This window comes from Brachyistius frenatus, unplaced genomic scaffold (genome assembly GCF_029030835.1).
Source record: "Brachyistius frenatus isolate BFR_SWC_R1_liver_20210118 unplaced genomic scaffold, ASM2903083v1 Contig_136, whole genome shotgun sequence".
NCBI classification, from domain to species: domain Eukaryota; kingdom Metazoa; phylum Chordata; class Actinopteri; family Embiotocidae; genus Brachyistius; species Brachyistius frenatus.
The window spans coordinates 911278-936255 of NW_027210735.1; the positions used below are offsets into that span (position 1 = coordinate 911278).

General features: G+C 39.1%; 1 protein-coding gene across 3 annotated transcripts; it reads left to right on the plus strand.

Annotated features, from left to right (window-relative positions):
• Window positions 1–232: 232 nt before the first annotated feature.
• ppm1aa (protein phosphatase, Mg2+/Mn2+ dependent, 1Aa) lies at window positions 233–22164 on the plus strand. 3 transcript variants are annotated; one of them, XM_069714874.1, is made up of 6 exons: window positions 233–661; window positions 1725–2568; window positions 2676–2793; window positions 3920–4031; window positions 4188–4245; window positions 18871–22164. In XM_069714874.1, exons 2-6 carry the CDS (start codon window positions 1732–1734, stop codon window positions 18904–18906), a joined length of 1161 nt encoding a protein of 386 aa, XP_069570975.1. In that variant the 5' UTR covers window positions 233–661; window positions 1725–1731; the 3' UTR covers window positions 18907–22164. The 3 variants fall into 3 exon arrangements, with proteins under 3 accessions (XP_069570975.1, XP_069570977.1, XP_069570978.1); XM_069714876.1 differs by lacking the exon at window positions 18871–22164 and adding an exon at window positions 8879–14015; XM_069714877.1 differs by lacking the exon at window positions 18871–22164 and adding an exon at window positions 6402–8870.
• Window positions 22165–24978: the final 2814 nt, after the last annotated feature.

Sequence of the window (24978 nt, forward strand, 5' to 3'; positions counted from 1 at the left end):
TCCATTTATTCATAGTTTTTAATCTTGAATTTTAATTCTTTGGATTAATTTTTGCATTGCACCGCACACATTAACTTGTGTGACAAAACATCTTTGCAGACGCATTTCCCTGCGCGCGGTTCGGTTCGGTTCAGTTCGGGCGATGCGGCGCGCGCAGCCACAACTCTTTAAAATAATGATGTCATGTTTTTCGAATACGCAACCTGTAACATCCGGGTCCTCTGGCTCTTGTGGCTCCACCAGAAGCTAACGCTTAGCTGTCAAGCTGTCAAGCGGAGAGGCTGGGGCAGACGTTTCAGCTTCTCCCCCCCCCCTCCAACCGACCAGCCAACCGACCGCCTCCTCCCTCGACTGGCTTGAGCTCGAAAATCCGTAAGAATATCCTTTAGCTCGCCAGCTGAGATAATGTAAATGCAAAAGAGGGACCGCGGCATTTGCTCAACTTACACGCAGCTGAGTCTCGAGTGACGATTGCTCGTTGCTAGGCTAACCTAGCCTAGCTAAACCGCCGCAAACAACCTCCTCCTCCACCTCCTCCTCCTCCTCCTCCTCCCCAAGTTTTCGTCGGTGTTCCCGGCTGGTCTGGTGCGAGCTGCGGCCAAAGTACGGTTCTTGTCACCTGTCGCAGCTCCCGTTGCTGTCAACCGGTATATATCTCCGTGTGTGTGTGTGTGCGTGCGCGCGCGTGTGTGTGTGTGTGTGTGTGTTATTCGGTAAGTCGGACGTTGTTTACTTTTTAAAAAATTTAATTTAATTTATTTATTTATTTATTTTTTAAAGCCAGCAGCTTTTGTCGAGGAGCAGCTAGCTGTGAACGATGCTATCGTAGCAACATTAGCAAGGCCGACGGCTTCGCTTTGCCTCCAAAATAAAATAAAATAAAATACAAATAAATACAAATAAAAGTAAATGACGGAAGCGTGTCGTGTTGAGGAGGAGGAGGAGGAGGAGGAGGCCTGTCAAAGTTAGCTGCGAGGGTCAAGGCCCTCGACTCGAGGCTCCGGGAGGGTTTGTGTTTTTATTAGTCTGGCTAACTTTTTTTTTGGTGTTTTTTTTTGTGTCTTGTGAATCCAACCGCAAAAAAAACAACAACAACAACAACGAACGAACAGGGTTGTTGTTGTTTTCAGTTTTACCACGTAAACTATGATCTCGTTGTTTGTGTTGGACGAGATTTCGTGTTTAAAAACTTGGGTCGGTCGGTGACGACAGCAGGAACACCCACGTTCAACTCCCCGGAGGGTTTGTTTTGTTTTGGTGGCTCGATTGTTGGAAATACGAAAAACTTATTATTGTTTTTAAGTCGTAATCCTTTTTGAATTGAATGTTAAACTCGGGGAGTTGAGGAAGGCGTTTCAATTTGATCCACACTTCCTAATATGAAGCACGCAGGTCTACTATTTTTAGACAGGAGCATGGGGCCTGAACTCAACTCCATAGATGCTAATCATTTACCACATTTTTTTTTTTTTCCCCCACGAATGGATGAAAGGCGTGCTGAATGTTTTGGTTTTTTTGAACCCAGTTTAATAATAAGCGTGTCCTTCTTTTAATTTACCTTTCTACAGAAGGTTTCAGATGTATTCTCGTGCGCTTGGCGGCTTAACTCTAATCTGAATATCGCCGGGGTTTTCAAACTATTGGCTTTGATGGAAGAAGGAAATTTCTGCAATTTCTTGTCAACTGATTTGTCTCTTATTTTGCGTTACAGGCTGTTTTTTAAGGGACACGATGGGTGCTTTTCTGGACAAACCAAAGATGGAAAAATACAACTCCCACGGCGAGGGTAACGACCTCAGGTATGGGCTGAGCAGCATGCAGGGTTGGCGGGTTGAGATGGAAGATGCACACACGGCGGTGATTGGTCTGCCTCACAGTCTCGACCTCTGGTCGTTCTTTGCTGTTTATGACGGGCACGCTGGCTCTCAGGTGGCTAAATACTGCTGTGAGCATCTGCTGGAGCACATCACCAGCAACTCAGACTTCCAGAGCGCTCTCCAGGAGGACACCTCCGTGGACAGCGTGAAGACTGGGATCCGCACAGGATTCTTGCAGATTGATGAACACATGCGAACCATCTCTGAGAAGAAGCACGGTGTGGACCGCAGTGGCTCCACTGCGGTTGGTGTGATGATTTCTCCAAGCCATATCTACTTTATCAACTGTGGCGACTCGCGGGGGCTCCTCAGCCGGGGCGGAGCTGTGCATTTCTTCACGCAGGATCACAAACCCAGCAACCCACTGGAGAAGGAAAGGATCCAGAATGCCGGCGGCTCAGTCATGATCCAACGAGTTAACGGGTCCCTAGCTGTGTCTCGGGCTCTGGGAGACTTCGACTACAAGTGTGTACATGGAAAAGGCCCAACAGAGCAGCTTGTTTCTCCAGAGCCTGAAGTTTATGCAATAGAGCGATGCGAGGGGGAAGATGAATTCATTATACTAGCTTGTGATGGCATCTGGGATGTCATGGCCAATGAAGAACTCTGTGACTTTGTGAGGTCAAGGCTAGAGGTTACAGATGACCTTGAAAAAGTCAGCAATGAAATTGTGGACACCTGCTTGTACAAGGTATGACATGTCCACAAAACCTATACTGAAGTTTTTTTTCTTTTTCACACTGTTTGGCATCATGATTGGTTTACATGACTTCTGTGTTTATTCTTAATTTTTCACAGGGAAGCCGGGACAATATGAGTGTCGTGTTAATCTGCTTTCCCGGGGCCCCAAAGATATCTCCAGAAGCAGTGAAACGAGAGGCCGAGCTGGACAAATATCTGGAGGGCAGAGTAGAAGGTACGTGGACCTACTTTCTTTCAGGGAAAATTACTCGTGGGGAACCTTTTGACCGTTGTACCCTCTTACCTACTGCACGTAAACACACATATGCAGAGAGAGAGAGAGACTCGCTCACGCCGTAAACTGGGGTTCAACAAATGCTATCAAACTGTTAAAACCCTTTCCTTAGACAAAGCTGATTAGAAGCATGTCTTTAGCTATCATCTGTGAGACGAGGGCCGTCGTTTGCGCTGCATGTTAACATTAAACTTACTTGTCTGATGACAAAACTAGCAACTGAGTGTTGATTTGTGGATGTGGACCTACTACTCGGTGTTGGCTCATAAATTAATGTGCACAGTTGTAGAATTGCGATTGGCGAGCTTTACCTGGCAGAGTCTGCACTGCACCTCATTTTTGTCTTTTTTTTTTTTTTTTAACAGTCGTTATAGTCTTTCCATGTTTCTTCTATTTGCATCTAATCTCACGTTAGGGGTGGGCGATATGGCCCTAAAATAATATCACGATATATCTGGGTATTTTTGCGATATTCTTGCCGATATGACAAAATACTGAAAAAGTTTTGATTATTAATTTTGATTGCAAACAATTTAAACAAAATAAAAGTTATTGTGCCATATTCATGGTAAGTTGTTTCATCAGGAGTTTTACACAATCTGTGTCCTTAAACTCTATTAATATTGAAATTATAAAGGTGTTGAACAGAGAAGCTAATTGCACAGACTCTCCTCAAGTAAACATACATTTTGTTCCATACGCAATTGATATGTTGGCAGCGTGCGTCATCAAAAATTTAGATTTTTTTTTTTTTTTTTTTTGGTGGAAATTATGGATTTGGGCAGCCACGCTGATCCACGCATATGTGGAAAGCATTAATTGGCTTCCAAGTATTAAAGAGATCCCACCCTACTCAAACATTTATGCTTCAGTCTAAACAAGATAATATTGACCTGTAAGTGAGGGAAGTTTTAATCACAATATTTGTTTTAAATCCTTTATGTACATAGATACACACGCTTTAGACAATATCATCGCACATATCGATCAGATTTTCTCAGAAGCTCCTTGTACATCATTTCAAAATGCTTAAAAATCATGATTTTGTTTCTTTGTTTTTTTACAGAGATCATCAAAAAGCAGGGGGATGAAGGTGTTCCTGATTTGGTACATGTTATGCGGACGTTAGCATCGGAGAGCATCCCTAACCTCCCTCCTGGTGGAGAGCTGGCAAGCAAGTAAGTCAGCTTCATGGTTAGAATAAATGACAACCTCATTGTCACAATGACAAGTTTTTCTCTCCCGCAGTGATTGTCACTTTAATTACTGGGTTTCTTTTTTCATTATTTACGCGCTCACGCTTGATATTTTTACCCCCCACCCTCCCCCCTCAGACGAAGTGTTATTGAAGCGGTGTACAACAAACTCAACCCCTACCGAAGTGATGACACAGTAAGTATCCAGCTGGGCTTTAACTCCCTGAAGGTATGCTTTGATTGGAGAATGCATGGTTTTGACGAGTGACCAGCTAATCTAATGCACGTCATCAGTATTCAGCATGATAAAACAAGAAAACAGGCTCGTTGACAATTGCGATTTTTCAAAATGCAATCTTAAAAAAAATCTAATTAAATACGGACTCTGCAAGGACAGTGACCCGTCTAGGTGTCTCTTTGCCTGCGACGCCAGCGCAAAAGGATTTTATTCTAGTGAAACTTCACTAGTTTAAGTATTCTAGTATCTAATAATTTCACACAATATTTTCGTAAATTTTTGACCAAAGACCACAATTGCGCGAGTTGATTTCACTCATAACTTCTTCTTAAATCAAAAAAGAGCTAATAATTGAAATTGTCGGATGTTTTTTTCGTAATAAAACTTCTAGACTTTTACATACCGGTTCAAAGGGAACGTTGCTCATCAGTTCTTTGTGTACAAGTAGACCACGGAGCTTTTGCCTATGTCCACCGAGATATCAACCTTTTAAAATATCATCAGATAAGCTCACCGCGTCGGCCACATTATAATTGTTCGTGTCATCTTGTCCTCGACTTTAAAAAATGGCATTTGGTTTCAGTTTTGTATAAAGTTGGACTTTTCAAAATTGCTTTCACACACGGAGTTAACTTGGAAATTAAGAAAGCCTCAGAAAGACTTGTTCGTATTATGTGATGCAATTTCAATACAAAATTTAATAAATTCAGATTTTTTGTTTTTTTTTGTTGCAACCAGCCTACACAAAGCTTTCCATGTAGAAAGAGAAATTGACTTCTAAAAAATGTTTGCAAATGTTTTCAGAGTGACGAATAGAAATGTCATACAGTATTTTATTAATATATTTACCCTTTGGAGTGAGAAGAAAATTCTGTACCACACTAGTGCAATGTGACTGTCTTTTCACAGCACTAGTATTTGGTTTGAGCTTCAATCAAACTGAATATCGTCGGTTGAAGACACGTATGCAGATTACTTTTTTTCTCTTATATTAAACCTGCAGTGGCCTTCTGCCAGTCATAGTAATTCCAGAAACACTGCTGACACGCCCAAGTCATCAACTCCGTGGTAGCCAACTCTGTTGCTGCTGTAGTGATTGTAAAACGATGGATAAACTGTTTTCAGCATCACAACCCCTGTAAAAAGACTTGTGTCACCACCAAGATTTGATTAATTCAGTCCGATGTAACATTTGGATCTATGGAACAGCTGCACAAATGAATTATTTGATCCCCTTTTAAGTTAGCATAGGGCTAAACCGTAAGTAAGATAGCTTGGCCAGTGGAAGACTCTGGTGCGCATGCTTTGCCAATAGAGCGACCCAGTATGGATCCATCTGACCAGACACCAGATTTTGAAACCCTTTTTAAATACAGAGATTCAACTGGTGTCAATGGGCTTAATCAGTGTGTCAGTGAGCTCATTCGATAAAGGCTTGAAGGTAACCGACGTTCATGTATGTTTAACCGTCCTCCGCTATACGGCAGCTTTAAGGAACAATCGCTGTTGCTCTTCTTTGATTTAAAGCATACGCGATCCTTTTTCCAACTGACCATCCATAAAAGTGCGCTATTTAATCTGTAATATTCTTTCTGATCAAACTGCATACCAAGTGCCTATAGTATCGGGTTGTGTTGCTCTGTGTGTTTGAGTATGAGTGCGTGTGTGTGTATGCGTGTCTCTCCATACAAGCACATACAGTATACTGTTTTTTTTATGGCCATTTTGACATTTATATGAGCAATAATAGAAAAAAATGAAGTCTCCCCTGAATTTCCTCCCCCTGTTTTCTTTCGGTGGCAATCAGACTGTCCAACGTCACTCCGGATGATTGTCTGACCTTAAGTTAGTGTTTCTGTGTAAGATTCTCATTAAGACGTTGCCTACATTTGGCCCCATTTATTTCTAATACTCTTGTTAGCTGGAGATACAGAAAAGAAAAAAAAAACCAGCCACATGATCCCTACAGAAATATGCATAAAATCACTTAGCATTGTGACTGAGAAGCTCTGTGGTCATTACCTCATTACTTCCCCCCCCCCCCTTCTGCTCTGTCTTCACATGCCTTCGTTTCAAACCGATTTGATGCCGTTTTGTTTTTGTGTTTTTATCAGTTCCTGTAGTGACATTTGTCATGCTAGCTCTCATCTGTTGCTTTGTCTTGAGTGCTTGTGTCCATGGTCCGACCTGTTTGTCTTGCCTGGTTTCTCTGTTTGGATAGACAACCGCCCCATTATTGTTTCTTTCTAAAGTTTTAGTAATCAAGCCTGCTGCGGTCTGTACAATTTCAGCACTTTACAAATTGTTTAAGATCCGTCTGTGTATGTATCCATCAAGCTCATTCAGTCTCTTAATGCTTCAGACAGGGCCCTCATATTATCATGTAATATTTGACAAGTACAAAAGTGTCAAATTTACTCGCCTATGAAGACGCCTGTCTGTAAAAACTAATGGTCCAATTCTAAACTAAAAGTAGAAAGGTTTGTTAACTTCAGCTCATTCTGACACGGGTCTGTATTGTGTAAAAGCACACTGTGTAACTAAAACCTTCAAGAAAGGTTGTGTGGTGTAGTCAAGATCACATGAATGCATCCAGTTTTAGGTGGCAATTAGCAGCTGAACACATCTTCTGTTGCTTTGTATGTAATCTGTGACCAACCTTGGCGACTCTATGGTAGGTATTTTATATGACCTCTCAAAGGGAAAATGATCATGTCTGAACCAGAAATAATCACATTTAACAACAACTGGCAAAGCTATTTTCTTGGATTTAGATGGGCTGTTTTCTACGTTGTGGTCCACAACAAACAGCACAATGATGGAAGAGAAGGTAGAAGGTATACCTCATGGCCGGATTGTGTGGGCAAGCTTTCTAAATAACCATCACTAAATTGAATTTTAAATGGAAATATCCTCCTGCTTTTTAAATCTGTCTCGACATCTTTGTCATGCTCTGACACGTTCGACAGTTTTGTCTGTTTTTATTAAGTTACAGTTACAGAATTATTATTTTTTTAAAGCACAATGAAAATATTTTGGAGAGTAATATCAATAATACACAAACAATACATTTTATTCATAAAGAAATGGATAGATATAACATGCTAACTTTGACAAGACAATAACACATCACCAACTATACTTGTCTGTTCATACACATATTTTGTTGCATTAGATGTAACTCAAACTTTTATTTCTTAACTGAAATTCTAAGGTTTTTTTAGATTAATTTTTTTATAAACCACATTTAAAAACAAGTTACATACAACAAAAGCAGTGTACATTACTACATTTTAAAATGTCAGAGTGCAGAGAAACCTTCAGGTTTTTAAAAAAATTTAAGGCAGCACAGCTCTACCGATGACAAAACAAACATGCATATTTATTTGCTTTATTTAGACCTAATACTGCACTATAATATATAGATGTTTACTGAAAATATAGACATATTGTGCATTGGTGATCACTAGTTTGTCCTACTAGCAGCCGGACTGTTTGCAGACAGCTCACTCTTTGTTACTTGGTAACATCACAGCATTTGTAAACATTCCCGATCAAATTTGTTGCTCCAAATCCAAGTGCTTTTAACAAAAGGTATCTGCCTGTATCAGCGCAGATAAGAAAATTATATTTATATAAATTAAGGCACAATGTACAACCTCAAATGAGGTAAGATAAAGCGCGACTTGTTCTCAGTATAAATAGAAAAGCTGAAGATAAGCAGTATTCATTAAAAACATTGAAAAACCAGGTGATGAGCAGATTCAAATATCAATTCAGAAAGATTATTGGCAGGTTTAATATGACTTAAATTGGGAGACTGCAGCTCCCGACATTGACGTGAGAAGATGAGCTTGATAGGAGACTCAGTTGGAGTTCCTGAAACTACAGAAACTTGCCTCCCTCTTTTGTACAGTGTTGTTACAAAGTGGAGCTTCCTCTCTCGCAGATTTATTAGTGTTGGCATATTTGTGTATTTTGCCTCTCTGGTGGTTAGAAATCTGTTGTGCCGATTTGCCCACATAGTTTTTCCGTATTGTTTGTTTGATCATTGGCCAATTATTGTGTGGTATTTGAAAGTAGTATCTAGTTCTTTAGGTGTTCGTAATCAGTGTGACAAACTGGTAAACAAAGCTCAACTGTACAGATATTTATTGTGCAAAATGTTCTGTGACTTACAAATTGTTTTCAGTTGTTAAACTCCCATTTCTTTAAAAGACACATTATGTATCAAAATATAACTGCTCTGTTATTATGTCACGAGTATGAATGTAAGTTGACTGCTGATCAGTAGACTTGGTTTGATGTACAGTATAAATTACTATTGTTAGTTTTTCTGTTTGACTGAGGCACTAAAATTATTATTATTATTATTATTTCTTCTTCTTATCATCAGATTATGTGTAGCATATACAAAATCCTCAGATGTTTGGGGGGGGGGTGTTACTGAAATGTCTCTATGGAAGATTTTTGTATTATGTCAGTTTGTATCATACATGCTTAAACCTGTGCAGCTCCTGATGGAGATCTCGTGATATAGAGCCAGAGTCTGAAGGGTTTTTTTCCTTCCTTCCTCTCCTCTCTTGTCAAGGACTCTGCGTCCACAGACGACATGTGGTAACACAACCTCCTACCACTAACACAGCATAGAGTTTACAAACCACCATCCTCTCAAGACCCACAGCAGCTCAGCTCAGCAGTCTGTCTCTCCGTCACTCTGAGCTTTTGGTTTCTAAGAAGGGAATTTCATGGGAGGAGGAGGCGGAGGAAGAGGAGGAGGAAGAGGAGTTGCATGCACACAAACCTGGAATAGTGCAGCACCAGTCCACTCTGGAGTTCAGGATCCCCACCGTCTTGTCTCCCCTTTATGTTCACCCACCTTAATATTCTCCTCTAAAGTAACCCATAACAAGTGAGTCCACAAGGTTTTCTTTCTTTTTTTTGTTAAATAATCGGCTTCAGTAGTAAGATTCTTTTTTTTTTTTGTTTTTGTTTTTGTTTTTTTTGCTGTAATTAATTTGATTCACATTTCCTTGTGTGTGTTTGTATATTTCTGTTTTTGTGAAGTGCAATTGTCCTGTACAAACAGCCTGTATTTAATGCAGCTTGATTTTAAGTTAAAAAATGAAAGAAATGGAAAAAGAGAATCTTTTATGCACTATCTGCCTTTTCCTGCTCTTCTGGAATTCTAACAAATGTCTATTCAGTGAATATTACCGCTTGTCCTCCAGGCACAATGTCTCTGCGCTTTTATTTTTTTAGTTCTTTTATTTTTATTTTTTTTAGTTAGTCTATGCTCCTTTAAGAAACGGGTAAATTGTATAGTTGACAGCACAGTAAGCTCTCTATATCAAACCATTTAAATCCTAATTATTTTTTCCCTGTGCTTTTTTTTTAATTTTTTTATTATTATTATTGTATTTTACTTTTGTAAGTGGTTTCCTTTACATGCTCAAATAATAACGGGAAGGTGTTTCTCAATCATTTTGAAAGTATGAAGTGAAAAGAAAAGAAAAAATCTTTTTTTTCTTTCTTTTTTTTTCATTTCTGCGAGGTATCTGATGATGAGTCCCAGGTTAACATGTTTGTCTGTGCAAATAGATACTTGCAAGCGTGCGTGGGTGCTTGTGTGTATGTATGTGCGCACGTGTGTTAGTGGGAAGGCAGATCTGTTTGTGCAACTCTAATTTCAATTTGCTAAAGTGGTTCAGACAACAAACCAGGCTTGAGTTTAAGGGAATTGCTCTCCCCACGCTTAACCCATTGTCAGCTTTATTTTTTTTTTTCAGGCAGTGTTTCATATCAACACAACATAGGCTTTCACGACTTCCACACATCTTCGGATAACAGAGTTTACACACTGTTAATCTATTTGAACAACTGCAAGCTATATAACGACTTCAATGTACCCTGAGATGACACAAGCAGTTCAATTTATCGATGGTGTACAATATTTGGCAGCTAGTCGGGTGTTGACTAGTTTTACACATCTCTTGTGTCAAATTTAAATATCTTTCTCTAAACATACATCGACACCAGTGACCACTGTGGGTGCCATATAATTTTTGATCACATTTTGCAGCTTTATGACAGCCTATGCCAAGTTTTTTTTTTCCATGAGATTCCGTTTTTTTTATGTGGTACAGATGGATTTTAGCTTCTGCATTTAACATTTGATGATTTGACTGATGTGAACAGTTAAAGCACTGAATATTTTAGACAAAAATCAACATGAATATAGAAGAAACTGTTGGTTGTAAAACTTGCGAGCTATTTCTTTTTCACATGGTCTTTATTTTTGATATTCAAACCAAGAACAAATCCGCTTACTGCAGTAAGTTCTCATGGTTGAATAGCACCTTTTTATTCCCATCAGGTTTGCTTAAGCTTGAAACCCTCCCCCACGGCACCGCAAACCACAGCACAATACAGTTTGCTGCTATAGTGTATGATCTGTGGGTTAACCCCCCCCCTCTCTTCGTTAATTTCCCCTCTGAAAAGATAGTCACTGAGTAAATCCGTATTTAGCCCACACAGTCGATATATTTCTTGAAGAGAAAGGGTTTTTTATTTCAGATTTATTTTCTGCCAATTTTTTTCTCATCTTGCATTGTTGGAAATTAATGTATGTATATATTTTTGACTTAAATTTTCAAGGAATAAATCATGTCGCTTGAGTTAGTTTTTTGCCATGGACAAAATGTGCTTCTGGTGTGTCTCAAGATAGTTAGTTTAATGTTGGTGTTTTGGCAGGCAAAGGTTTCCCTCTAATCACTTTGGTGTTCCTGTGATCAACACTGACAATTTGAACAGTTTCACTTGTGTAATACAGAGTAATAATGTACTAAATTCTTGATTTATCAAAATGACAATCCTAACTATTTCACCCCATTTATATTTGGAATGGGGAGCTAATTATTTAATCGTTAACAAAACAGACCAATGTTGACTAAAATCCTAAATTAGCTGCTTTCTAATATGATTTTGTGGCAAAAATGCCAAAGATTTTGCAAAGTGCATCACAAAGTCACCATGGCTATAAAACTGCGAAAGATAAAAGCTATTAGAGACTAACTTTATTTAGACATGTTTAGTTCCCCTTTGTTGGCTTTTAAAGGTACTCTGTGGAGTTTTTGACCATTGATGTTGTTGATAAATGTTCTGATGAGTAATCCCACACTGGATGTGTGCACTCACTAGAACGAAACGTGCGAAACAAGCACACGGGGTGACGTAATGTACTTCTGTTGACTGCAGGGGGCAGTAATGTGCATATCAACAGGTGGTGTCATGGTAACGTGGCTCAAGAGTGCCAAAGAACCATTACAGCACTGTATGAATGGAAGATGATGTAGAAAGCCCCCCAAAAGCCCATAAAAAATGTTGTGTTATGGAAAAGTATGATAGGCCTTATAGCAAAATGCATTTTGCAAAGAAGCATTGAATGTAACCGGTCTATTTACAGTAGAGACTCCATAAGGTACCTTTAACCAGTCATCAGATTTACTAAATGACTCGAAGCTGTAAACATGTCAAATAGGAAAATTGATTTCCTTGTGTTTGCATGATAATATGGTTTCGCTAAATTCCCTTTCTCCCTAAAAAAACAAATAGCAACAACAACAACAAAAACTAAACAGTGATAATGTCTTTTAATTAGAATCTTTTGGTTTAACATCACAATATTGTATTTCTACCACAGTACTTACCTAATACTTGTAAACCTACTGTGCTCACATTATGTCAAACACTTCAAGCCAATTAATTTATTTAGTGTGTTTGAGGAAAGAAATGTATGTGAAAATGCTTCTTTTGTTTAATTTAGCGAAGCAGTTTATATTTTATCTGTAAGCTATTTATTTTTCTCTGCTTCGCTTGTAAATTGTAGTTGACAACAAACAGGCAGTTGACAACCTCATGCCCCTGGATTGTCCCACATTTTACCGTAGAAATCGTGACGCGGCTCTTGAATGACGCTGATGAATTATTCATTTCTACTATAGACATATTCCACAGTGAGAATTGTAGAAATTAACCTTCTAATATTGAGAATTGCTGTAGCTGGAATGTGAGCAGATACTGACAGTGGCTTGACTAGGATTTGTCCTTGTATGATTATGTATAATTTCCATCACTTCCCTGTTACTTTTTCCCCATATCTGAACAAACAACGATCCCAAGCATATATTGTTTGAATTTTTCATTAACTGAAATACCTCATAACCTTCATAGGAAGATTTTTTTTTTTTTGTCTTTTGTTAAGCAGTTCACTTTAACGAGAGCCGTTTTCTTATGGTTCTTCCCTATTATTTCAACACTGATCTATTTGAATGGGATAAGGTTACGCTCATGTACAGTGTTTGACTGAATTGTGCTGATGTTAACAAAACAAGTAATGATTTAAGAAGCTACTGTAAATGGCAACTTGTTTTATTAACTAGGAACACTATTGGCCTTGTCCTATAAGCTGCCCTCTCTACCCCGACCCCACCCCACCCCACCCCACCCCAAACAACGCCCTCAGACGCTCACCCGTGTAATTTCACCTACTTGTTCCACTTGTGTGATGCTCACTTAGCTCATATCTTTAATTGTATTGAGAGTTCAGGGTTTCAGAAATGTGAGATGTGTGAGAAAATAAGTGTGGCTAAATGACAATAGTCATATGCACTGATCATCTGTATAATCAGCTATTTTTTTTTAATTTTTTTTTTCAGAAAATTGTTATTGTAGAAAAAAAAATATTATAAAAGCTATTTACAGAGTTACCTTTGGTTGCCTGGAAAACGTCCTGTATATTCTTGTACGGAGGACTACCTGGCAAAAAGTTGAAGAGATTTTAAATGCTTGCGCCCTCTTGTACATATTGATGTACCTCAGTTGTGGCGTCTTACTGTGTGACCCTCAGCAGTGGCGGCTCACTGGTCCCCTTAGTGGACGACCCGAGCCTCACTTTGCTGACCTTTTTCAGCTCATAAATAAGCTCACCGATTTGCCTTACCCAATCTCATGTTGCCCCCTAAAGTACTTGTCCAACAAAACACTATGAGAGGAGTAATGCTGCTGTCATTACACTTGTACAGATTACAAAACTTTGTCCAATTTAAGGTACTTAAGCTATCAACGAAGTGACTTTGTCATGGTTGTCAACAAGGTACAACTTTTCAGCCGTCGCTGGTTTGTAGGCTATTTTCTTTTTCTTTTTTCTTCCATGTTACCATTTCCAATCTGGGTCTTGAAAGCTTATTTAATTTCCACTGCAGACGATGTCATACTTTTAACAAATGCAAGTGTTTAACCTCGTAAGCATTCAAAATGTGCATACATACATTCATGTCTGCTCTATTTATGATTACATTCAAGAATAGCTTTAGAGTGCTGTAGTTAAGTATTGTCAATGTTGATTCAAATGCTTCTCGGAGGCCTCTGTGAGTGATTTTACAAAGTTCAATAACTGTATATTTTGTATTATGTTCTAGCTCCAAAGGAATGGCAGAAAAAAAAAAGAAATGTTTAAAAAAGCTTTGTTCCCTGAACTAAATTGTACTATTTGTGTTGTCGATTGAACAAATTGCATTCCTTGCTTGTGAATAGATGCATTTTTCTCCCTGCTCCTTAAATTTTCTCCCCTTCTTTCCCTCCTTTCTTTCATTTTTTAGCCTTTGAAGTTTGAATAAAATTTCTAGTTTGCAGAATGTATTACTAAATAAATGGGTTGTCATCTTGTACCTCTCATTTCATCGCTTTTTATCTGTCGTGCCCTGTTGTCCAAGTGAAACTTTCTGTGACCGTGACAGGTAAAATACAGAGAATTACATAACTAGCGGTGTTTCTATTGAAACAGTGAAGGCTGCCTGGAAGATCAAGAACAACTCTCTTTAATATCAGAAAAATTAGTCAGATCCAGTCTGTTGGAACATGAAGTCACTTGGAAGGAAAGAAAAGAGGTATAATTTAAATGAATCTTTTTTCTTTTTTTTTTTTTTACTGTGCACCAGACAGAATACGTTTTCATCCAGATGTTAGAAGCGTTTTTGTGGATTCTATAAATAGCCTAAACAGCTGTACACGTTGTTGAATAACCTTCTGGGTTCTTCAAACATAACCTGGTATTTATTTTCCAGGAATATTTGATGCTGAGCTCTTGACTAAAATGTAATGGTGCTGCATCCTTACATATTCGGTGCCAGCCGGTAACTTAATGCTTCAGTTTGTGTTTGATAATTAACGAGCCTTTTCGTCGACGCATGTTACGAGTCCCGTCAGCTCTCGAGCGCACGAGGGGTGTTGTTGACTGGTCTGAGTATCAGACTTGTGTTTGTCTCCCTGCCTTTTTTTTTTTTTTTTTCCTGCCAGTGTGTGGTGAGAGCATGTACGGGGCTCGAGTTCAGGGGATGGGTCACGGCGGTCCACGGCCACTGGGATTACGAACCGTGGGAGGGATTACTTCAAATGTCAACATAATGTCATGAGCCGTGCTAGAAGGTCAAACGTTCAAATGGTGCTCAGTGGCGAGCAGTTAATAGATCAGGTACAATTTGGATTGTTGTGATTCCTGTGATGAATTGACGAGTAGCTAAAACAAGTTATTTTTAGGGTATAATTTTGTGAAATATTAAAAAAAAAAACTGAAGCAAGGTTAGACTTTTTAACAACACTGATGTCACTTTTAAAATATTGCTTAAAATGCATTCATATACGTCTTGAACCCATTTGGGATAGAATAGTGGGAATTTGTTGTTTGATAAAACGTGTTTCTAGTTTTCCTCTGCCACAGATTTGTCTTTGTACTTAATTTCTAACTAATCAATGCAAAAACATCCTAATCAGACAACCAGCTAGCCAGAGGGGGGCAGTGTTAATAGCCAAGACTGATTGGAAACACCATCAGAGGAATTCTCACTGTTGCAAACTGTTTTCTTAAAGTTAATTGATCAAGACAGCCATGTGTTTTTTTTTTATTTTATGTTCAATGATTATTGATGACAGATTTTAGATCATTAAAGTAACAGCATTTAATTCTGGACTTTTAAAGTGTGAAGACACAATTTCCTGCTGAAATAGATCAAATCTTGCTGCACACTTGTCACAGATTTATAGTCCAAATATTTCCTGTTAAGTAATTGTCCCCGTAGCTTTGAGTTCGGGTTGTGGTAACCCATCGGGATGCTCTTTTAAGTTCCTCTGTTTGTTATTTAGCATTGTATTATATTTGATATTAGTAAAAACAGCTACCACGTCCTCACTAAACAGAGAAAGAGTCTCGAGACGAGCTCATTTTTCAGCATGCACGTCCCTCTTTGAGGATATTTGCACATTCGAACGGCACCAAATGTGACTCATTAGATCTCGGGCCACCTGTGCACCCATAATGAATCACGCTGCTCTTGTATTCCTCCACATCAAAAAAAAAAAGAGGCCGCGTCGGCAGAGGCCATCATCAAATGGAGCTGGCTCGTCATCTGCCTGCCATTGTTGAGCGCATGTCATGCTCTGCTTCTCATGGCGGAAAAACCCATTTGAGCTTGACTAATGCAGCCATGCAGACGCAGCAGTAAGAGGTGGGGGTGGTAGGGCACACTGCATACTCTGTGTGGATGGTCTCTGCACTGAGGTCACCGAGCTCCACATTTGTTAATTTGCGTCTGAGTGCACTAGGAGCCAGATTTTTTTTTTTTTTGCTTTGCTTTTTTTCAGGGTTGCTCTGTAAAAATGAAGAAAAATGTTGATTATGAGCTAACCGCGGAGAAACAAAAGAACAGATGGGTGTTTTATGGACAAGACGTCTCTATCGGGATCAAATCGAACAGCGTTTAAGCTTCGTCTTCTCCTCCCCTACCCGCCATGCCTTCCTTCTCCATTTCCTCGTTCTGTGGGTGCTCTCGTTGCCCGAGGTCAGTTTGTCACAGAGAACACAAGCTTTTCTCACTTGGACGCAGCGATTCGGCGATTGGTGTGTACAAACAATCATATCAAGCGGGGGTGACATGTAGCCCACCTCCCCGCCTCCCTCCCTCACACCCTCCTCTCTCCTGCAGACGGGGAACATGTCCTTCCCAGCTCCCTCATCGATGCGTCTGTCTCTCACTCACGCTCGGTGGGAGTGAGTGTCCCCTGCATGAGATGGGTTACACAAGCTCCTGCCCTGGGAAACCCGGTCCAGCTCATTATCCCGCACCCCTGAGACACAGCTCGTTGTAAATTAGGACATCAAATCGTGTGGGTTCGTTAAAGAGCCACAGATACACTCATTAGCATCAGCACCTTTCCTTGTCAGAGCCCGGATCAGCGTTCGCTCCCACCGCCACGTTGTGTCCCGTCAATCCTCCACACTGACGGGAAGATTTAGGATTAATGTCAGGTCTAGCCAGCGGGTCGGCGCTGTTGTGGTCCAGATATGGAACTGATTGATCAGTGGTGGCGGGAAGCTGTGGAATTTGTTGACAGCTGCCCACTATCCCCACCACTCGTATCCATACTTCATTGTGATGGAAGGGGGGGAAAAAAAACAAAAACCAACTCAGAATAACTCGTCTGGCAAGTGGCTGACTAGTTGTTTGTCACAGCTACAGGGCATTGACAAAATAACTGGAACGTCTTTCAGTACAACATCATAGTCTTGCAGTCGACCAGTTGGTTGATGTGAGGATGCTTTTTATTCAACTTGAAGGCTATTTTTGAATGTGAACTAACAGTCTCCTTGTACGTTGCCCGTTTGATTGTCAGATAGTTTTGTATGGATTTGTGCACCTACATGAGGATGCACACGCTCAGCCTCCAACTGATGAAACGCCAACTTATTAACAACAGCAGGGAAAAGGAAGCCTGCTCGCGTTCAACACATTTGTTAAACCTGAAGGATACAGACAAGCTGTTGAGTAACAGGCAAACACAAGTTATCTTTTTTTTTTTTTTAGTAAAACTTGCTTGCCTTGAGATCGAGAGAACTTTTCAGCCTGTGTAAACAGTTGAATAATGTCTTTTGTTGGATATAAAGAAAGGACTCGTAGGTAAAGCGACCGGCATCGTCGGTAGGTTAGCTAACAGGCGAGGTACATTGTGCACATTGTATTAATCGCTATATTGCATTTGAAGTTTATTACAAGTGGAGACTATGAAGAAAATAGAAAAACATTTACTTTTCGAAATGGATATCAGAATTGATCTTTTGGGGATCTGCTAGTACATTTAAGTAACGGACCACGATTACGCCGAACCAAAAACTGACGACAAATGACGATAAAATTTGCCAACGTTTTATCACGGCTGAATCAAAACATGTCACTGGTGTTCGTCGGCGAATGACGCTCCTGGCCTGCCTCGACCAAACAGCATGTCAATCAAGCCAATCATGCCCCAAACCCGTCTCTCTTTGAAACCTAATATCGACTCCATTATGCTCCAAATGAGCACCATCACACATATCAGACTTAGTTTAGCTAACGATCTCATATTGACTTGTGGAAAAAAATACATTGACTTAGTATTTCATGTGAGATCTTGATGTTTTTTTGAATGGGTGGGTCGGGGGATGTGAGGGGGGGGGGGGTCAGCACCTAGCGACCATCAGGAGTATTGCACTTTAAGACACTGAAGATGTCATCAGGTTTGGCTCGGCTCGCTGCCAACTGGAAGCGTGGAGTTTAAAAAAACAACAACTGTTGTCCCTTTGGCAGGGGTAGTGTGACAAAAGATTCAATGAAATAAAAGTTTCCGAAATGTAGGATCCTGCATTTTTAGGATTTGACCCATGGGCTTCAAAGTAAGGTTACATTGCCGTCTCGTGCTTCAGTTTTAACCACTCTTTTCTTTTTCCTTACACTCTTACTTGCAGTAACAGTAAGGTTGAAGTCTCTAAATACATGATGACATATGACAAATAGGATAACTAGTAGGAAAGTAGCGCAATGGTTACAAGTAGATGCCTACACCGAAACACTTGATGGTTTATTTACCACAAAGTATGGCCTCAAAAGTGATCATTGATGTCTGAACAAGCCTTGCAGCATTCAGAGCTCATCAATACACTCTTAAAAACGAGACGGAGTTTTGGACGGAGGTTAAAAACACAATTTTAAAGGTTTTCTTTTTGTTATTTTTGAAAGGTTTCAAAAAGCATACAGTGTTTGCTCCATACCTTCATCGCTGTCTTCTGTCAATCTATACCAGTAATTTGTCTTTATTACTCCGCTGTCTAAGACCAACTATTGATCTTTACTCTGAAACTGTATCAATCTGAGTCACAGAAAAGTCTTTTCCTTTCTACCTGTGCAGCCTTTTCTCAGCTTGCGCTTGTCTGGCATTGGACTGCATTGAGATCGAATTGCTGATAACTGGCTGTGGAGGTTTTGCCGTCTCAGTGGCCCCTCAACCATTAATGGCCCTTTTCTTTTTTAAACCACAATGTCACATCATTTTTTTTTGTTCATTCTGATCTGTCTTTTCATCTCCTCTGCATGCTGTCTGACCTCTGGTAGCATGCAGCCAGTGGGTGATTGAGTCATTCCTCCCGCATGCCGTCACTTCACTTCATCTGTATCTCTGGACTTCACCTCATCTTCATCCTCCTTTTCTCCCCCCCAGGACCCAGACATCCTCTTCTTCCGTGGTTTCAGCTAAAACAAGAACTAATCAGAGGATGTCAAGCAAGCATTTGTTGCCACATAGTTGTCCGTCACTGTAATTAGGTATACTCTCACTTCCTCATTTACTGAATGTGGTTCACATCCACCTCTGATATGCCCAACTACTCACTTCCATGTAGTTTGACCCATTTAAAATTTAAATTCCTCCACACCTGTCTTGGCCGTCACATCGTTCCAAACAGTTACTTAAGTACTAATTTAAATTTTGTAGAAGACGATGCAGGGATGGGAATTTACCTACTCCTCTTATCATGTAGCTCATTTCATCTGAGCACACATGAAGGGATTTGAGTGGAAAGGAGCTGGCAGCCAGACAGACACATCAAGCGCAGCATTTTGTGAATCATATAAAACTGAGTAAAGTGGCAAAACACAACTGAGACAGGCTCAGGATAGTTTTATACATAAAAGTGTTTGCACCTTAGATGGTTTGTTACTCTTGCAGGCCACTTATCACAAAGATTTGTGTTGAATCTCCATTTCAAACTGTTTTGCCAGCCTTAACTTCTTGACTTATATTGGCCATTACATTACAGGACATTCAGAATATTTCCTGCAAAGCAGACATTAGTTATTAGAGATTGTTTTTGTTAGATGTGGTTCAGAGATAAGAGGACAGGACGGTGCAGAGGCCTGAGGCGCAGACAGAGGCAGTTTAGCAGTATGAACCTGTGAAATTAATTTCACAGGTTTAATAGAAATTATAGAAGACAGCATCAGTTAGAATAAAGGAAAAGACACCTGCGGTGGCATAATGCTCTTGCAAGGAAACATTTCATTTCATGAAACAGTTGAATAAGCCCCAATTTTTTTTAATTTTTTTTTTTATCATTAGCCACATGACAAATAAACCACATAAGACTTTAAGATATTTATGTAAATGCCCTTTCAGTGTATGGAGGTGCACAGGTGGATTTTTCATGACAATTTTTCTGTAAGCTTAAATTTTACTCTATTGTGGCTCTAAAACCACCTCTCACTTTCTCAAAGCTATCTTACCAGTTGGGCTCTTAAAGTACCTCCACTTGCAATTAACACTCTAAAAGTCTTGAGTTTGCTGCTAAAAGCTTTCTATTTTTTTTTTTTTGGTGCTTTTGTCAAGGAGACAGACATTGCTTTTCATTTTATATCATATGCGACAAGCAGGACATTTCATTATGAAAGGAATCAAACCAGTAAATACACCGTAGCAGTAATACTTGCTGTGACTTTCCAAAGCACCGGGGTGAACTCTTGCAGCTGTTTTCCCCTGTTAGAAAATATTCTAGTGCTTCCTCTGTGACATTTATTCAATCATCATGTAAAGAGCATTTTAAAACTCTAGGTGCTTGTGTTAAGCATTAAGCAAAGCTTTAAGCAAATTTTTACAAGGCAAGTCATCTGCCTGCCACAATGTTTAACTCAAAAAGAAATCAGGTGAGTTGTACTCCTCAGTTTTTTTCGTCCATCGCACAACTCTGTTGTGTTTTTGTCATTTACAGAACTCTCCACACGACTTTACATTCAACACTCTGATTAACAATGGTGCTAAGCTAAGTTGTTGGTTTTAAGGCTGAATCTCTCCAATTGAAGATATCAGGTACTTTTCTTCCTGCCGTCTGACCACAGATCATTTAACCAACACAGCCTTTCAATCAGCACTTTAGTGCAACAGTTAACATTGTACTGTACTGTGTATCTCATTGTCATGTTCGCATCCTGAGAGATCAATAGAAACAACTCTACTATCTGAGGAACATAACATTGTTCTGTGTGAAATTCATGTCCATAAATAATGCCTTGAACTGTCACTCCTTTGTATGTTGTGTTATGTGAAAGCTATTGTGAGCATTCATAGCTATATGTTTTAGGTCAGCACTGAATTATGTTATACTAGCTGAAATCTAAGTGGTTAAGTGCCTTCAGTCTCTTTTTCTCTGTCATTATCTCCCACTTTGCATTTCTTCTGACCTCGCATCAATACAGTCTTTGTCATTCATCACATTGCAATTTGCTTGCTCTAAATTAGGCGTAATGCAACAATGGAGAAGGTCAGGACTGAGCAGCCTGGCGACGACACTTCTGAAGTAATGCAAGTGTACATTTCCATGTCGTCATTAAATTGTTTTCTAATTCATTAAGTTATTCTTTAATCTGACCTGCTTTACATTATACCGCCATATGCTCACGTCTGTGAACTCCTGCTTGCATATACAATTTCCATGTAAACTGTGTCTGTGGTGCTCCCCAATACAGTCATATATCAAATTAATTGTCACTCCAGCTATTTAGTCAAGTTAGTGCTCTTTTGGAAAAAAAAAATCCACCCCCTCAGTTTTTTGGAGCACATAATGAAAAAAATAGCTTTTTATAACAAACATGAGGTTTCTTTAGTGCCATCAAGGCTTTTGATACCAGGATATTTTAATATTCTCTTCATTTATTGAGCTTAATTAGCTTCATATTAGAACAAAACAAAAGCTGAGCCACACACTGATTCAAAAATTGCTAAATAATCCTATAATCTATTTCAAGCAGTTTTCTTTGCTAGAGCATGTATATCAGGGTGGATTTTTTTCTGAACAGTAAGGTCACTGAATAATTACTGTTGTATACCGCACTTACTTCTCAGCCTTGCAATGACAATTACATGTACAAATTAGAATTTGCAACGGCGTCATGCACAGAAAGGTATTCATTCACTTCAAAACTTACCTCCACTTCTGTCTCCCTTTCATTAGCATGTCATTCTTAGATGTTATACCCTCATTGTACAAAGGCATTATATTTTGATTTCATAAAAAAACTATTTTGTGAATTTTATGCCTTAAGGCAAACAAGAAGTATACTCAGTATAGTTTTCTTTAAATTTCTCAGATTTCCTTGACATTTTCTCAAAAGAAAAGTTGACAATTGTTTTAGTAAGTTGGTTATTTGAAAGCCCAGCTACAATGCGGTGTGTGTGGTTCTCTTTTAAATGACAATCCCTGTTTTTATTCTTAGTCTGTATTCACTGCTGTTGGAAATTTTTTTTTTTTTTTTTTACATAATTTTCATCTGTAAAAAATACCACTTAAACAAATCGAAATGAAATAGTTTAGAAACTGTACTTACAGACCATGACTCCCTACGTTGTTCCTCTTTATTCATAGTATAATAAAACTGCATGAGTTCATGGGGGGGGGCAGCCTGTGCTGGCAAGAAATTCAGCGCCATTCAGCCACCAGCCACAAAGCACAAGCAGCCCTTTTTCCCTCTGCAGCAGCAGCAGCAGCAGTCATTGAGGCATCTTATGACTTTCCTGTCCAAACTGGGAATTATTTTCTGTTTGTCAATGGCGATTACTCTAATTTGGCCTCAAGCCTTTTTGTGAAAAGGGTTTCCCTATTCAGCACTATTCATGTGAGGAAACTACTATTTTGGGCTCACGCAGTTGTATAAAGACACGTGTTGCTGCCCTGCCTGGGCCCTACACACAAACAATTCATCAACAGGTGTGGGAGGAAATATATTTTTTTTTCCTCCGCAAAAGGATGTTACGTTTGTAGTGTGTGGGGTAAGTGTGAGAGAACAAAAGTCAGTAGCAAGGGGCATTCAGCCTGCGGGAGGATTTCCTTGCTCAGCAGAGGAAAAAAGAGACGGAAGCGTTGGTACAGCTGGTTGTGCAGAAGCATCTACAGCGCAGAATTAATTGCACATCTTTGCTCTTATACAGATAATAACTTTGGGCAATGACCAGTAACGCCAAACATGAATTGTAGGGGAAGAATCAGTTTGAATTAACGTATAATTAATATTTAACTTGAGAGTCTGTTTTTAAGTGGTTGGAGAATAATGTCTGTTTTGACTTTTTAAATGACATTTGGCCTGTTGTAAGCTGCTTCTTAAACACCACCCAAGTTGTCTTTTACAAGGAACAGCAGCTGCAAAAGCAGAAAACATTAAAGCACTACATATTCATTGATAACATTCATCTGAAATCTTAAAATGTACTTGGAATAAAGATTAAAGTTACAGTCTACTGGTGTGACTTGAATTGAGGTGAAGATAATAGGACAGATGCAAGCATATTAGTGGTATGTTGATTTGTAAGGGTTTTTCCTTCATCTTTTTGATACCTTCCATTTGAGAGTTGGGATGCTTGGCCTTGCTATCAGCAATATTTTATATATTTTTCCAACATCATGCTTTAATCCTCTTGAAGGATGTTTTATGTAAAACATGCTTTTTGTGCCCTGGAAAGACATTTAATCAAGATTAACCTTGGTATTTTAGTAGCCAATGGTCTAGCTTTGTGAGGTTTCATAATGGAAGACAATTATAGCACTACTTTCATCTCTGAGGATCCACTCTTATGGAGAAAAAAAACATTTATTTATAGCAAGAATTTTTTGACAGATTTATAAAAAGGACATACAAAGGGAACGTTTTTTTCCCTCTTTTTTTATCATAAACCCTGCTATCAGGTGGCTATTGTGCTAAATGTAAGATTTAATAACTCTTATTTTGTATTTGAAAAAAGGTTATTATTGGTCAAATAACCAGCAAAAAACTAAACCAAAAGATATTCTGTAAAAATCCTTGATGAATAGCCTAATTGTAATCCCTTTTTCAGAGCGAGAGGAATTGAGCCCAAACTCCGTGGTGATGAGTAGGCTAATTTTGTGTTCAGTTAGTTTATCTCTTATTAGCCCATGAGTTTTCATACGAACTTTTTTTTATCTGATTTAGTACTTAATACTGAAGAAAGTAATTATTGCGGTGACTTTAATGTTCATGTTAATGTTGACAGTAAAGGCCTTAACACTGCATTTAATTCATTTTTAGACTTTTGTTTTTTCTCAAAATGTAAATAAACCCACTCATTTTGTTTAGTCTCACCCTCCAGCTTGCTCTGATGTTTGGCATAGAAACTAAACATTAGTATATCCACAAAACCGTCTTTTGTCTGACAATTATTAACATATGAATTAACAATAACGGACTTCACAGCACTTGGGGAAAAAAAAATAGACATTACAGCAGAGGTCTATCTGATAACCAACATTTTGGAAGTGATTCCACTATTAGGCGATTTGCTTTAGTGCCATGTGGCAAATCAGAGAAGGGCAGCTAACTGAAGTTTACTCCGAAATATGTTTATTATCTTGCTGATAGTGCTGCAGCCTCACTCGACATGTTAACCCTCTGGGAAAGAAAACAACCAATCAGAGCAGGCTAACTATTTGATACAGTTCACATATGCACACTTTAAAGCAGACATCATAAAAGGGGGAAGTGGAGATACACTGATTTAAAAGAATTTCACCTCAGATAGTCTGATTTCATATCAGAGAGCTCTCCATAACCACATATCGTCCATTAGAGGGGAGAAGAGAAACAAGCCCAGGTTTCTTTTCAGCAGGCTGACAAAGAGTAACAGCTCTGATGAGCCTGGTATCCCTTTAGCTTTTAGTAATAATGATTTTGCTAAGTTTTTTTATGAATAAAAGTAAATATTAAGGAAAAAAATTATCCCATTTCTGTCACAGAAATGCTCGTCAAGTCCAGTAGCTTTGGAGACGTCCGTAAGACCTGCTTTTTAATATTTAGGCTGAAGTACTTCTTGAGATCTCGAAGCTAACTTCAACGATTGCTTCTTCAACTTGTCTTTTAGACCCCGTCCCAACAAGGCTTCTCAAGGATGTCTTACCCTTAATTAACCCTTCCATGTAAGATCTGATTATTCTATCTTTATTAACAGTTCCATACATCAGGCTTTTAAGGTTGCTGTAATTAAACCTCTACTTAAAAAGCCTCCAGACCTATATTCAAACGCCCCTTGATTTCTGAAATCCTTGAAAAAGCTTTTTACACGGGAATGGTTTAGTTTTAAGATTTTCAGGCAGGTTTCAGAATGCATCAGGAACAGCAGTGGTGAAAGTCACAATTGACCTTTTAATTGCCTCAGAGAAGGGACTCGCCTCTGTACTTGTCCTGCTAGATTTCAGTGCTGCATTTGACACCATTAATCACGACATTTTATAACAGAGACTGAGACATGACAATATGATTTAAGAAAATGCAC

Coding starts and splice junctions, on each gene's coding strand:
- ppm1aa (XM_069714874.1), top strand. CDS start 1,732: ATGGGTGCTTTTCTGGACAAACCAAAGATGGAAAAATACAACTCCCAC. Junction 2,794..3,919: donor TCTGGAGGGCAGAGTAGAAG/GTACGTGGACCT, acceptor GTTTTTTTACAG/AGATCATCAAAAAGCAGGGG. Junction 4,032..4,187: donor GGTGGAGAGCTGGCAAGCAA/GTAAGTCAGCTT, acceptor CTCCCCCCTCAG/ACGAAGTGTTATTGAAGCGG.